Here is a 16,153-nt window from a genome sequence, read left to right on the forward strand (position 1 = left end):
TCTTTTAAGCTGTCCCAGACTTAGGTGCTACTTTTAGGGCTAAAATGCTTTGTGAATTACTCTTAGTGAAAAAAATTAGGAGTCCTAAAGTTAGGAGTGACACGCCCATTATTTTTAGGAGTTGCTCCTAAATTCGCCAGTTAGGAGCTACTTTTAGCCTTAAAATTCTTTGTGAATACGGCCCCTGATGTCTGGCCTCTTTTTTTTGGAGGGGTTTTTTTTTTTTTTTTCTCTCTCGCTCTTTCTCTCTCTCCTGCACTCTTGTGTCCTTGTCTGTCTCACCGACACTGCCATCCGGCCACAGTCTCTCTGGCCTGTTCTCCAGCACACCATCTGTTGCAGGAACACATTTAGCCCTAATAATTCACCCACAGCAACACCACATTCTGTCAGAGCGTGTGTTTGTTTTGTCCCGTTCCCCTCTGTCCCACCCAAGTGTCGTGTTGTTGAATGTGTTGGTAGAATATGAATTTTGTGCTGGTAACTGACGTTTTGACACATGAAGTCACATGACCACACCACATAGACTGTCATGAATGCTCTTTTAGGACACTGTCAAACCGGGGAAGGGAGAGTCTAATTCTGGTTTTCTGCTCCTCGCTCAGTTGTGTTAATGGTTCTCACACGCTCATGTGATGCAAAAGGAACGCTGTACTAAAATACTGACAGTTTCCTGCAATACTTATTCAGCTATAACTCTACTGAACTTTACTGAATGTACAAAAATGAAACTAGTATAGTCAGATTCCTGAACAACGTTCCACGCCCCTTACATAATGAGGACATGCTGATGTCATTTTAATTCAAATGCCAAATAAACCTACTAAACGATTTATTAAAAACTTAAAAATGCAAAAGGTTTTCGTCTGTGTGTGTGTGTGTTCCTTAAACCAACAAAAATGATCAAAGGAAAACAGAATTAGATCTCTATTCAGACATTAATTTGACCAAGTTTACACATTTTCTCTCGTCTATTCAGTTTTTGAGTTCTTAAAAGCACAACTGAAAGCTTTCTCTTCCACTGTCTATTGTTCTGTATTTGTATGTGGTTTTGACAGAAAGAGAAGCTGATTCAGCTGGGCATAATTTATGAGCTTCATTTTCTCTCATTCTCTCTCTTCCCATATTAATCACACGGCCGGTTATCGTTATTATCTCACGTCACTTATGTTTTCTTTTCTCGCTTTGAGATGAGGGTGAAAGAGTGGGGGACATCTCCTTTAATTAGCTCTGCATTCTAATTGCTTGATTATGCACATCGATTCGAATCGCTTAACGCTGATAAATTATGGAGAAACCCGCCGGAGGAAACAGACAACCTAGAAGACAAAGGACAGGAGGACTTCATTATTTTTCCAAGCTCGATAATGACTGCATGTATCTCACAGAGGGTGGTTCAACATCCTGCTAAACCCCCCAAAAAGTTCTTCCCCTGCCAGTCTCTAGACTTATCTACAATGCAAGCTCAGCCAGCCAAGCAGTTCTGCCCTCGAGTTATCACTCTGGAGAGAAATACGAATGCATGTTCATGGGTTTGGGCTGTTAACTGTCTAAATATTGACTTTTCACATCCGCGTGGCTTAGCTGTGTGTGTGTTTGTGTGTGAGAAGGAGAGGAGGTTTGTACTGCAGGATTCTTTTAATCGTGATTGGTTTGAGGATGCACATGATGTGGAGCTTTATGCTTGTTACAACCTGCATCCCATGAAATCTCCTGAGAAATTTATGGATTTGCATGTTTTGCCAGTCATAAATGCTCTGAGGTGCTGCAAAGCCGTTAAGCTTGTGTGTAAGGTGAGTTGTGAGAGAAAGAGAGGGAAATTGGATAAGCGGAGGTGTTTCTTGACTTGGACATGCAACCCAATGCTGTAACCATGGATATAATTCCACACACCGTTTTGAAAAGTGAAAGCTCCTTCAAGACATTGGACATTTTAATTTGTGCAGTTGAGAAGTCTCTTTCAGAGCCTGATAAGGGCATTTCTCTGCTTTCCAGAGAAGGAAACATTCCTCTTCCTGACTTCTATGAGTCTTTGCATTTGATAAGATGAGTTAACAAGCCAATAAAGGCTCCTGACAAGTGTGTGTGACTGTGTGGGTCTGCTAACTTTCCCTGAAAGATAGACATTAGCTAATAAAGCAAGCAAGTTTGAACATGTGATGAAGCTCTGGCTCAATGGGAGGAGGTTTGATTGTCATTTAACAGTACCCATGTTTTCCAATTTGGGTTGTAACATTTTTCGAGCCATTTTCCCCTCTTCATATATATATATATGTATATATATATATATAAAAATTCGGACTCAGTGTGCAAGGACCTTAAGTATTTCAAGACGTTTTTCAGGTTTTTTTTCCTTAAAACACTCGTGTTTAGGACTAATTTCTTATGCATCTAACCCAAAGCCTCCGTTGTCAATTCCAAAACGTCATTTTAGAGCTAGTAACGGAGACTTAAGCCATTGAAAGCAGACTTATGCCGTCATTAGAGAGAGAGAGAGATTAAGCGTATATGTGAATTATCGGAGTGCGTCTCTCAGCAGTGTTTGGCAGCAGCGTCTCTAGCAAAACTGTACGTTTATCTGCTTCAAGATCAGGGTCATTATTACCTCACTTGTAAGAAATTAATGTAGCTTTTAAGTTCTTAAACTATTTTACTCATAAAATCGTAAAAAGCAGCCCTGACAACACATTTCAATACTGACAACAGTGTGTGTCCGTACTGCATGTGTGTTTGAGAGAGAGAGCGGGAGAAAGACCGTATATGCTTTCCGTACGTAATAAAACGTAATTTAGTGGCAAAAAACATGGAAACTATATTTGTATACTATATTTACTTGCTTGGTCAGTGTTGTTGTTGGTTCGGTTCTTTTGCTGTTGTAGGCTTTAAGGAGCTTTAAAATATTTAAAATCATTTGGCGAGGTGACATGGAACTGTAATGCGGTCTAGACCTGCCTGGAACTACTTTGGCCGTGCGTTTCCCTGAAAATAATTGCACACCAGAATGTTTGTTACCCAATCAGATTCAATCGTGTGTGGGTAAAATGTTAAATACACACAGTAGAGGATGACCGGAAAAAGGGGAGGATTTTAGAGTAGAACACGTTTCAAGCCAGTTTGAACCTGTATCACTTGCATGAACACCTGAGAACATATCAAGAACCTATTCACTTAACTGCTGCGCCACAGTTCTGGCAAACCCATCTCTGCCTATGGTTGTTCTTTTCTATACTTTCACCACATACTGACATTGTGCCACACCTGTCCTCTTTGTTCTCGGCATGTTGACGTTTTCACCTGAGAAAGCTGTGCTTTTCCCAGCTGTGTTATGATGTGATGCTTGTTGTGTCCCAGTGTTCCCCTCCCCTTCTGTCATCTTCATCCTGCCGCCGACAAGATTATTATTATTTTCTCTCTCCCTCTCGTTCTCTCCCTCTCTCTGTGTGTTTACTGTACCACCACATCTGTCAGATCCCCATTCCATCCATCCGGCTAGAAACCAGCTCAGACAAGCAGAGACGTATAGGGAGAAATTCTAGGAAAGGAGGGAGGAGGCTGTGTTGGACAGGGAAGCTATCGTGGCTTGTAGAGTTGGTAGTGGAGAAGACTCATTCGCTGTATCTGTTTCTGGTCGGAGAAGCTCCGTTCTCGCTCTCATGGTCTGGTAGTGACACGTTTTGCACGCAAAGATAAGCTGGAGGTGGAGGCGCTTCCTGTGTGTTTATTACGGGTCGCCCTGCTGTGACTTCTGTGAACTTTGAGGGGCAGAATGTCTGTGCTGTGGAGATACAGGAGCTCCAAACGTTCCTCAGAGTCCATCTATGACATGCTGCAATTGGTGAGCCTGAGTGTGTTTGCTTTTGTGTGTGTGATACTTACTCGGCATTACATAACAATTCATGCGCTCCATTTTCTAACACACTGTGTGTATTATGTTAGATTTAGAGGCTTAGTATGTTACGTGTAGATGTATAATGTTGCATAGGACAATTTGAGCATTTAAACTGGCTGTATTATAGAACTTAAGTTGTATTTAGCCCAGAACATCCCAATTACCTTTATAAAATAATAGATTAAAACAGCACTAAAAACTGTCACAGTGTTTTGATAGTAAAACTGTAGCATGTACTTGTTTTAGCATGGGGCGCAAGGGCGGGTGGGATTTTTACCAAGCCAGTCTTAGCAAAGTTATATCTAATCTTTCGAATCATGTTATGACTGGCTGAAAAGGAATTTCCAATTGCTCTTGCTTGGTTTTTGTGTGAAAAGACATGATGTAACTACCCATAAAGCACTGTTTACATGGAGCAGATTCTAACCATGGGAATTGTATCTGTAGAGCATAAACAAATTCATCCACCTAGAAAACTAGTCCCTCTTTAAAAGAGTGATATATCTTTTGTTCTTATTCTTTTTTTTTATAAATCTTTTTACAGCTCATATAGCATGCTTTTGTAAAAACAAACCATATGAGTGCTTTTGGAGAAATATATAAATTGCAGCAGTTTTAACTTGCACTGACATACAGTGGGGAGAACAAGTATTTGATACACTGCCGATTTTGCAGTTTTTCCTACTTACAAAGCATGTAGAAGTCTGTCATTTTTATCGTAGGTACACTTCAATTGTGAGAGACGGAATCTAAAACAAAAATCCAGAAAATCACATTGTATGATTTTTTTTGTTAAATAATTAATTTGCATTTTATTGCATGACAAGTATTTGATCACCTACCAACCAGTAAGAATTGCGGCTCTCACAGACCTGTTAGTTTTTCTTTAAGAAGCCCTCCTGTTCTCCACTCATTACCTGTATTAACTGCACCTGTTTGAACTCGTTACCTGTATAAAAGACACCTGTCCACACACTCAATCAAACAGACTCCAACCTCTCCACAATGGCCAAGACCAGAGAGCGGTGTAAGAACATCAGGGATAAAATTGTAGACCTGCACAAGGCTGGGATGGGCTACAGGACAATAGGCAAGCAGCTTGGTGAGAAGGCAACAACTGTTGGCGCAATTATTAGGAAATGGAAGAAGTTCAAGATGACAGTCAATCTCCCTCGGTCTGGGGCTCCTTGCAAGATCTCACCTCGTGGGGCATCAATGATCATGAGGAAGGTGAGGGATCAGCCCAGAACTACACGGCAGGAGCTGGTCAATGACCTGAAGAGAGCTGGGACCACAGTCTCAAAGAAAACCATAAGTAACATACTACGCCGTCATGGATTAAAATCCTGCAGCACACGCTGCTCAAGCCAGCGCATGTCCAGGTCCGTCTGAAGTTTGCCAATGACCATCTGGATGATCCAGAGGAGGAATGGGAGAAGGTCATGTGGTCTGATGAGACAAAAATTGAGCTTTTTGGTCTAAACTCCACTCGCTGTGGAGGAAAAAGGATGACTACAACCCCAAGAACACCATCCCAACCGTGAAGCACGGAGGTGGAAACATAATTCTTTGGGGATGCTTTTCTGCAAAGGGGACAGGACGACTGCACTGTATTGAGGGGAGGATGGATGGGGCCATGTATCGCGAGATCTTGGCCAACAACCTCCTTCCCTCAGTAAGCGCATTGAAGATGGGTCGTGGCTGGGTCTTCCAGCATGAAAACAACCCGAAACACACAGCCAGGGCAACTAAGGAGTGGCTCCGTAAGAAGCATCTCAAGGTCCTGGAGTGGCCTAGCCAGTCTCCAGACCCGAACCCAATAGAAAATCTTTAGAGGGAGCTGAAAGTCCGTATTGCCCAGCGACAGCCCTGAAACCTGAAGGATCTGGAGAAGGTCTGTATGGAGGAGGCCTTACATTTCACAAACCTGACAAACCTGTTGGAACGGCCCATAGACTTCCATTGGAAATGTGTTAAGGTGCGGTCACATTTACTGTATTTTGACAAATGTCTGTGGGCAAAATCCAGTCATTTCAATAGTAATCCACTCTACCAAGAATTTTGCAATAAGGCGAAAAGAAGTTCCTCGCGCAGATTTCCCAACGGGTTTGCAGCATTGACCAACAGAAATCTGCTTTGTATGTGAGCGGTGCTTCATGCATTACTACTCTGACAATGATTTTTTGTGCTCGTAGAATTTCACTGAAATTTCACTAGTATGATCACACCTTTACTTCGGCAGCATGTAACCAGAAAATCTTCAGCCTAGAGAAGTGGTTACTCCTCAGAAAGAGTGATTTAGTTATTACAGCTCGCGTAGCTGTTTGTTTTTTTACTAAATTCATTCTTAGGATAAATTAGATTCACATTTCTTTTAATTGTAGTTGCACTACTGTACGTTTTTTTATGTTGTTTTCACAGAACAAGGAAAGAGTCCATTTTCTGTTACTCAACAGCATACCACAGATCTTGTGAATAAAGCTCAAGTTTTATTTAACCCGGAAAAGCAATAGAGCTCCTTACTCATATCTCCCTACATCGCTCCACCTCTCTCCTGGCTGTCCAGGCTGGTTAAGGCATGCTGGGGTGTGCAAGGCTTTTTGTCAGTCCGTCACTGTGTGTTTATCAGAGAGGAATTCATTCTGCTGGAAGCCCCATCTGTCCTCCGTTCCTCCTGTCTTTGTGAATCTGTTCCACCTCTTCCTGAACATCACCCTGAGCCTGAGCTCTTGCAGTGCTGGCTTTAAACTTCTTCCTGTGACATACGACATGTGGCACTGGTTGAAGATCCTTTTTGAACGAAATGTGTATTTTTGGACAGCTTTGTGTCGTTTAGGTGGATGTTAATAGTTTTCTTTCAGGTATTTGGAAGCTTGATGATGTGTATTAATATCTATTGTGTAATGTTTCTCTGTGATAGCTCTATGGTACAAGGGGAAGAGGGAGTGCGTGCATTAAATGGTGGGAAGTTGAAATAATCTTGAGCGCAGTGTGTAGCCTACTCTTTGTTGACATGTTCTTTGATGGAAAATCAATCCACTGCCAGATTTCCCAAAGAGACGAACTGTTCAGTACTAAATTACAACGGAGTCCTTTCAGAGATCTGACATAGACCCTCTTAAAGTTATTTACTGCACAGACACTTCTAATTACACTTTACCCAAGCATTCATAAGGCATGATGCGCCTCGTCTTTGGAGTAAAGCCAGAAACTCGTTGAATGTCTGTTTGGAACTGGAAATGCTTCTTTCTGACTCTGAATATCTGTATGAATATTCTGACTCTGAAATGCTCTGAATATCTGTGTGAGTGTGTTCCTGTTGCTGGTGAACATTTTAGAGGCTTTTTTTTTTTTTTTCATGATCAAGACTTTTTTTAATTCAAAGAATGTGTTACTTGTGTCATTGTAGCATTTCTTGCATTGTGTTTATGTGGTTATATATACGTTTTGTGCTAAATATTAGTATATGATAATATTTGTATATAATCTTTTATGTAATTTATTTCTATTTTTTCACTCTGAGGATAATCCTCATATGCTTCTTTTACATTTTTTAAAGTAAAATGTAATTTAATTCTCTTAAAATTAGTCTTTTAAAACAATGTTTTGCTTTTGGCTTTACCTCATTTAAATATACAAGTTGAGGATGATGAAAGGAAATGTGAACAGGATTTTCCACTCCTGCATGATGGACTTTTTTTTTTTTTTATGCTATTTTGTACTGACATTTTAGTTGTGTCTGGTGTTTACATTTAAATCGTTTTCCTCCACAGAGTACGGAGCAGGTGACTGCTTTCTGCCGCAACCTTCATGATATGAATTCCACCGAGGGTCCAGTTTTCTGTTCCTCGTCTTCCTCCCCATCTTCCTCCTCTTCATCATGTGTGCCCAGCCCCATCTCACCCATGCCTGTTCTCTTCACCCCCCGCCAGCTCTCCGATGCTTATAAACTCCGTAAAGTCATCAGTGAGCTTGTGGACACTGAGAGGACCTATGTTAAGGTCAGTATCTTCTGCTGTGTTTTCAAAGCATGGCGTTTCTCTATTTTAAAATTGAAACCGTTCTGAATGTCCACACAGAATAAACATGAAAATCCCTCCTGATTGGTAAAAGCGTCACTGAACCAAATCATGAAAAAGTCTGTCTCTCTACAGGACCTAAACATTTTGATAGAGCGCTACCTGAACCCCCTGCAGAAGCAGAGCTTCCTTTCTCAGGATGAGGTGAGATATATCATTAGTGTTTTTTATTATAAATATTGTCAAAAATTATTTCTTTATATAATTGATCAATATTATCATCTTCTGAAAATCTTATTGGTATTGGCTTTAAGATTCTCTTATTCTCTTTACATTCCTAGCTTGATGTGCTTTTCGGAAACTTGGCGGAGATGGTGGAATTCCAAGTGGAGTTTCTGAAAACTCTGGAAGATGGGACCAGATTAGTTCCAGATTTAGACAAACTGGAGAGAGTGGATCAGTTCAAGGTGCAGTTATATTAGTCAGATTAGATGCTAGTTTGAGTAGATGCTAAATATGATTTAGCACCAAAACAAGCTCACTATCTACATCTAATTGATTCTCTTCTAACTTCCAGAAAGTTCTGTTTTCTCTTGGCGGATCCTTCCTGTACTATGCGGACCGTTTTAAAATCTACAGTGCATTTTGTGCCAGCCACACAAAGGTCCCCAAGGTCCTTACCAAAGGTAACACCACTGCACTCTCAGAGACTGGTTTACTAGCATTAGCACAGTTATCACTGATTTAAAGGGCAAGAAAGCCTTTAGATCCTTGAGGTATCTTGTCATTTCAGTGTCATGTTCAGTGACTGGATAGTTTCTAAGTTTGCCACTTTTCTTAGTTCTTTTTCCGAACCCCTTCCCCCCTACCAAAGGCCAGTTTTCAGAATGTATTCAAAGCTAGAGGGTATTTTTTACTCTCTCATACGGAAATTATGTACCCCAAAGCTTTTTGTTCTGAAGAATGATGACCCCTTTCAAGGGTCTACTGTAAAAATTGTCCATTCCCTAAGGCACCAAAGCTTTTTCACTGATGTATGTGAATGTCTTTAAAACTTGAGCCACTTGAAATCTACAATGATAGACTGACTAATATTTGTATGGTTAAATGTGTTTAAGTATAAAATGTGAGACTAACATTCTAGCAGTTGAGAAACTAAGAATTACTTGAATGTGTAGTTCTTGTCTTGAACACCATGGGCGAGTATATTGACATAAGACCCCTGTCCAAATTAAAGTCTAGTTTGAGGGTACCACTGATATGAAATTCTTGTGCCATCCTGTTATTTCTCCAATCTTTTGTTGCAGCTAAAACAGACCCGGAGTTCAAGGCGTTCCTGGCTGAGAGGAACCCCAGGCAACAGCATTCCTCCACGCTGGAGTCCTACCTGATCAAACCCATTCAGAGAGTCCTAAAATACCCACTACTCCTGAGGGAGCTTCACTCTCTCACCGACCCAGACAGCGAGGAACACTACCACCTGGATGGTAAATATGAAGAATCAGATATTTACTAACTAATGTTAGCCCACGAATGGATCTATAGAGTATGCAGCTGCCAGCTCCTATTCTGAGCAAGATGAGCAGTGTGTGAAATGTTACCCAATCCACAGGGATGCGCAATTTAATTGAAATGATAAAACCATAACTTGCATTTGGGAAAGCAACTTGCACCAACCATCTTCCCAAACTTGTAATAAGCACTTATAAACCTGCTGTTGTCAACTAAAGGGAAACTTTGAGGGATCTCTATAAATATTATAATTTATTTTTCATAATTACTAGATTTTATTTATTACAGTGAAATATTCACTATTTTAATATTTCTTATGCTACTGGTATGGTACTAATAATAATAATAATTATTCATAGGTTCTGAAATATCAATTTTGCATTCTTATACCTTTTTTTTTTTTAAATCGCATTTTAAATTGCAATTTTTATCAGAAAAATATAAAAATTCGGAGGGTCCCCCCAAAATCTTGCAACCCTGTCAATCAGAATAGAGTTCATTTGCATTCTTAAAGCTGCAGTAACAAAAAAGCCAGTGTAATTCTAAATTGAAAATCGTCCTGAACCTTTACCAACGGTAAAGCAAAATGTTAAATGTGGCTAAAGATTCAGATGAATCCAGTCCCAACTGGGGTTTGTAGCTTGTAACTCTCTCTATAATTGACTTTAGTTGCAGTTTACCGAGTCTCTTTTCTTTTGTAGTTGCTATGAAAGCCATGAACAAAGTGGCCAGTCACATAAACGAGATGCAGAAGATTCACGAGGAGTACGGAGCGGTGTTTGACCAACTCATCAGTGAGCAGAGCTCTGAGAAGAAAGAGGTACAATTCCACTAGAGTCTCCCTTAGGAAGCATCAACAATTACTTTAATGCCACCACCAAATATATATGCATGCTGACATCTAACTAAGTGAGTAGATCTGGCTTTACAGCTGTTTGCTTGCATCCCAGGTCGCTGATCTGTCAATGGGTGACCTCTTGCTGCACGACACTGTGGTCTGGATCAACCCACCCTCTTCTCTCATGAAGGGGAAGAGGGACACAGAGCTGGCTGCGTTCGGTGAGTGCTCGTGAAGCGCTTTTTCCCGAAATAGAATACTGTTCTCTTATTCATTAGTCTGTTCCCTACAGTAATGGTTTCCTACATCAGTAAAGGCCAGCTGTGTATCTGGGCACAATGGCATTAGAGGAACCACCTTGTCCTGTGGCTCTTAAGGCATTAAAGTTGCATTTATACGCATTCAGACTTTTTTTTTTTTTTTTTTCTCTGGCTGAGACATTTTAGAAGAAACCCTTCAGATATTTTAAAAATGGGTCAGTTTGCCATTGAAGTTAGCAGATTCACCGGGTCACGTTTTTTACTCTCACTATTCTGAAAAGAGCCCCAAGCTTCTCTATTGTGAATGTTTGTATGGTTTTGTGTGTCTTGTATTAATGTTTTATTTCATTTTTTTTTCTCCTTCAGTTTTCAAAACGGCAGTAGTTTTTGTGTATAAAGACTGCTCCAAGCACAAGAAAAAAATCGTAAGTGCTTTTTCCCTTTCTTCATTATTCATTAATGGAGATGTGACATAGGCTTGCAGAGCTTAGTTTAAGTGCTCGCAGACTTGCGCTTTTAAGAGGTGTAGTTTTTGTTTTATTGAAGGGCACATTGTTGAGTGTGAAACAGGGATGCCCTTATCTTGTACTTGATTAATTTCTGCTGTCACTTCGGCTTATTTCACATGGCTAACAAATCTCTGTGACCATGGACTCGGAGACCTTTCGCTTGTTTGTGATATTATAAAACTATAATGTGGTTAGGAGAATTTATCACTTCCCTAACTACTTGTTTTCAGTGTGTCAGGTGGTTGACGGCATTATGATGTATTTTAATTTTTTGGTGTTGTTTTGTCTCAGGGTGTATCTCACAGAGCGTCAGTCCTTGATGAGCGAGACCTGTTTCGTTTTAGACACATGATCTCTACAGACGCTCTCCAAGTTCGCAACCTCCCAAGTAAGTTTTGGTCTACTAGTCTTATTCTTTTCCCACGGACCTATTGAGAATTGTGTGGTTTATTAGCTTCAAGCTGTAGAATGCATTTTTCATCCCATGAACCCTGATGAGCTTCGTAAAGTCTGCTTTTGGCTCAGGCCAGAATGTTGCTATTCCCTATTGATGATGGATGGTCAAAGGTCATCCAACAGGAACTTGGGGTCTGCACTCTTGTTCATTGTCCCAGGGTCCTTGTCTTCCATGAGGTTCATTAACCCTGTCCTGATCTCATGGGTTTTTAAATGTTTTTCATTGTACTACCACTGAAGAGGTTTTTATGGGCTTTCCCACAGTCCTTTTTCCAGCATACAGTTAACCTGATGTTTCTTTTATTTCAGATTCAGAGGGATCTGCATTGTGTGAGGTTGTTCACATGAGGTCAGAATCTGAAGGTAGACCCGAGAGGACCTTCCACATCTGCTGCAGGTGAGATGAAGTCCAGAACGCCATGCACACCTAAGCCCTGGAAACTGACAGATAGACTTCAAACTAAAGCAAAGAAAAACTAAACGCACTAGGAACTTAGTTCACCCAAAATTACTCAAGTTGTTCCAAACCCTTAAGTCTTTCATTCATCTTTGAAACACAAATGAAGATATTTTTATTGAAATATAAGAGATTTCTGTTCCTCTATCTATTGAAAGTCCATGCACGCAATACTTTGATACTTAAAAAAGTTCATATAGAGATCGAAATTGAAAAAAAGAAATTGAGCGGTTTAATCCAAGTCTTAAGATTGCTTTATATGATTAACATTTTAATTTAGGCTTTTATTCACATATAGGCATTGACACGCAAGGCAAATATGGTACATAGAAGCTTTAACATGCTTGTGTAACACAACAATAAACTTAATTCGTTCTTTTTGAAGCAACGTTTTGGGTTAGTGGATTCTCAAAGGAGAAACATTCATTAAAAATATCTTAAATTGTGTTTCAAAGATGAACTGAAGTCTTACGGTAATGATCTCATGTCATGGCTCTAGTCCTTAAACTAAAAGGTATTTCTAAGAGAGATAATGTGCCAATAATAAAAAAAAAACTATAATGACCCCAAATAGCATTTGGATACTCTTAATTTTTTTTGAATATCATTGCATTGATTAGACAACAAAAAATAGATTTTTTTTAATTAAAAAAAGTCTCAACTTGTTTTTGTGAAATTGGTGAACTATTAATTATACTTTATTTTCATACTTTTAGGGCCACTGTAAGTTGTGTAAAACTGTATATTTCCATTCCTCAGTAAAATATCTGTTGTTGTTGTTGTTTGTTTAGCTCTCCAGAGAGTAAAAAAGACTTCCTAAAGACAGTTCATTCCATCCTGAGGGAAAAACAACGACGTCAGTTAATGAAGACCGAGACTTTACCTCCAAATCAGCAGTATATTCCCTTTGGAGGGAAACGGCTTTGTGCACTAAAGGGTTCACGACCCGCCATAAACAGAGCGGGTAGGTTTGGGATGTCTGACGCAAACTGAACATTGATTACTTTTCTCTGCAACACTTTCCTTCTCTCTGCTCTTCTTCCTATATCCCTGCTAACTCTCCCACAATATCGCTCTCAGTCCTTCTCTCGCTAACATGATTAAAGCCGCAGTTTTTGTCTCAGGCTTTAGGGTGAGCTGATTATTACATAACATAACACATTTAAATCCTAGTGTCCACCAGATGATAGTGCCATTTTTCTTTCCTAATTTGAAAACAAAAAAAGTTCTACTGAATAAAAAAAAAACTAGTTGGCATTCACTCTCTCTTTTACTGTTTATCTGCAGTTTCAGACCCATCTCGAACCCTCGGCCGCCGGAAGCTGATCCGTAATCGTTTCACCATAGACACGGGAGTGGTTTTTGACGACGGCTCGTCCCAGGACCTGTCACCCATCACCCCGACAGAGTCCCCGCTGTCGTCTTCACTCCAGAAACCCCAGCAGCCCATCCAGGACACAGACCGCTGGGTGGAGGACCAGTTTGACCTGCAGCACTACGAAAACCAGAATGAGGTGAAGGAGACGGACATCCTCAGCGACGACGACGAGTACTGCCAGTCCGTCCGGGGCGCTTCCTCTGATCCAAGCCTGGAGGAATCCTTCGAGGCCCTTTCGGTGGAAGGAGATGAAGTCAAGGATCCTAACGGACTCTCGGAGGACAAATCTCCAAAATCCCAAGCCCCCCCAAAGTTGACCCTCCTGAGAAAGCAGTGCGCAGTGGAGGGCGTCGCTTCCGAGAGGGACTGTGAGGTTATTTGGGTTCGCAGGGACGATTTTAAAAACAGCTGCAACAGCGACATCTTCTGAGCGGAGAGAGAATATGCGAACTGTGAACTTGTGCAAGAATAAGGCAGATACCTGCTGAGTCCAAGCCTTTCACAGACACGATGCACTGACAATCCTACTGAAAGCCAGAACTGAAAAACTTGCACCACAAAAACTTCTTGAGATGCTTCAAACCACTCCACCCTTAACGCAGGCTTCCTGCCATTTGAATCCAGACATCACAAGTACCATTCAAAGATGCCAACTGTACAGCCAATGTATTTATAGAGCCTTCATACTGACAGACAACAGGCAGCTACATGTTCTTTTAGTTGATCTTGTATTTTTGTTGTTGTTTTGTATCAAACACAAGATCATGGTCGATCTGTTCAGTTGTGCTTCATATCCTCTTTTTTTTATTCAGGGATTTGTGATTTAACGCTTCGTATAACCTCGCTAGTTCTTTGTATGGCTATACGCAGGTGATTTTTGTAGAGCGTGGCAATATACCCTGGTAGAGTCACAAGCGTTTCGACCAGCTGTTGAATGCCGTTTCTGTTACAAACCCAACAGTTCCTCGCTTGCTGTCTTTGTTCCCTTTTATTATAGGTCACCAGCAACCCAGTATTAAAGATCACTGTTCACCGAACATGCAGAGAAATGTTCTTCTACTTGAATATTAAGTAGAACTGCAATAATATCATTTGTTTTTCGGATATGAAATCAAACTACCCATAGTCCTCTCTCTATGGGCTTTGGTGTGCTTGTAAATTCAACAGCCAGAAATTTAGATGGCATTATAATTCGAAGCACCCCTACAAAACTGTTAAATGTAGCAGATTTGTCCTGTTCATACTTGGTGAGAATGAGATTTTAAAGAGTTTGAGTCTTTTATGGTATTTTGTACAATGATACAGATGAACACGTTAAACCCTGCACGTGTATTTTAAACACATGAGATGCCCTTCCACGTGAAATGCAATCACTGCACCTTCAGCCATGGATCCCTTTTTAATGGAAATTGACTATTTAAGACAAAAGTGTAAAAACTCCTTGCTTTTACCCTCTGCCTTTTTGAGACTGTGTATGTTCATACTGTGGAAATAATAATCCTAAAATAAATTTTCCTAATTTATATTTGCAGTTTTATCCAAATAACTTTGTATGTGGTCAGTTATTTTGTCAATACGGCACCCATTTGCGGTGTTTTAAATAAAGTTTGGTGTGGTTTTTAAACACAGTGGCTTGTCTTGTTAAATAAAAGAAAATTTAAGAAAAAAAGAGAACTTGAGATGTTTAGCAGATTTCGGTGTTGAGCTGAAATCTTACTTCCCTGTGATTTGACTCCCCTGTTTCTGATTGGTTAATTCAGTGGAGGCTGCTACCTGATTGGTCCCTATCTCTAATCATTATTTTAAACTTCAAATGGAGAACATATAACCAGAAGGTGGCAGTGATGCCCTGCGAAATGTTTCCCCTCATGAATACGTCAACGAAATGACTTTACCGAAAACAAAACAAAAGTCCTACAATGTATTTTCTGCATTTTTCCACCCGCAGAAGGGGAACAGATGAGTCATTTTAATGGGAACTAAGACAGGCTAGAATTTCCTCTTCTCTCCTGCGGGTTATTTTTGTCACTGAATTTTAGATGAGGCAACAGTGTGTTCAGGTTCAAGCACAGTAAGCCAGTTAAACGTCATTAGTAGTTCCTGCTCTTCTTGATGCATTAAGAACAGTTTAAATCCTCAGTTGTTTCTTTTTTGGTGTGATGTTCTCAGTTTATTCACATTTTCTTAGTCTAGTGTTTAAAATGTATACTTTTCACATAGGCCTATTATATGGACCCACTTTGTATTACAGTTTTCTTTACAATAGCTAGAACACGTTTCTCAAAACTTGGGTCATGTTTTTCAAAACTCTTCAAATAATTATCCTAACCAACTTTCAGCTTGGCACAGCAGTCAATTTCACATTCAAAAGGCAATAAAACTACCAAAACATTTCATATGTCTCAAATCAACTCATTCTTCTATAGAGCTGGTAAGTCCCGCCCCCTCCGTAAAACCCCGCTGGACCTCAAAGTTGAAAAAGCGTCAATGCAAGTGAATGGGAGAAAATAATTATTTTCTGGTCCCGTTCGAATTGTGCCATGAATGTGAACATATGTTGTCTGTGAATTTTTTATATAATCTTTCATGTTACAAGTTTGACAGTATATGGTATGATTCGTCGGCTAGCAGTTGTGGAAAAGACATAACGAGAAAGACTACATGTCGCCTATGTGACGTCACCCCATAAAGTTGACTTACCCGTGATTTTCGCCAACCTCAACGATTTTGTCCTCTCCCTGAGAGAAGGCGGTGAAGTGCACCAAAGACAGCCATGTCTAGCGGGATCCGTGAGCTAGAGCCGTGAGCTAGTGGTGTTGACGTTTCAAACGCGTC

General features: G+C 40.3%; 1 protein-coding gene across 10 annotated transcripts in view; it reads left to right on the plus strand.

Annotated features, from left to right (window-relative positions):
• Positions 1–14,961, plus strand: part of tiam1a (TIAM Rac1 associated GEF 1a) — a 64,901-nt gene extending 49,940 nt beyond the window's left edge. For 8 of the 10 annotated variants that reach the window (XM_079600421.1, XM_079600426.1, XM_079600423.1 and 5 more), the window contains 12 exons: positions 7,663–7,890; positions 8,044–8,112; positions 8,250–8,375; positions 8,486–8,594; positions 9,216–9,395; positions 10,122–10,240; positions 10,371–10,479; positions 10,885–10,943; positions 11,319–11,415; positions 11,793–11,880; positions 12,732–12,904; positions 13,228–14,961. In XM_079600421.1, coding sequence (XP_079456547.1) covers positions 7,663–7,890; positions 8,044–8,112; positions 8,250–8,375; positions 8,486–8,594; positions 9,216–9,395; positions 10,122–10,240; positions 10,371–10,479; positions 10,885–10,943; positions 11,319–11,415; positions 11,793–11,880; positions 12,732–12,904; positions 13,228–13,748 — 1,878 coding nt within the window. In that variant the 3' untranslated portion in view covers positions 13,749–14,961. Of the gene's footprint in view, positions 1–3,428; positions 3,836–6,499; positions 6,751–7,662; positions 7,891–8,043; positions 8,113–8,249; positions 8,376–8,485; positions 8,595–9,215; positions 9,396–10,121; positions 10,241–10,370; positions 10,480–10,884; positions 10,944–11,318; positions 11,416–11,792; positions 11,881–12,731; positions 12,905–13,227 lie in introns of those variants that run through there. The other 2 variants (XM_079600430.1, XM_079600422.1) reach the window with 2 other exon arrangements.
• Positions 14,962–16,153: the final 1,192 nt, after the last annotated feature.

This window comes from Phoxinus phoxinus (genome assembly GCF_949152265.1).
Source record: "Phoxinus phoxinus genome assembly, chromosome: 23".
Lineage (NCBI taxonomy): Eukaryota > Metazoa > Chordata > Actinopteri > Cypriniformes > Leuciscidae > Phoxinus > Phoxinus phoxinus.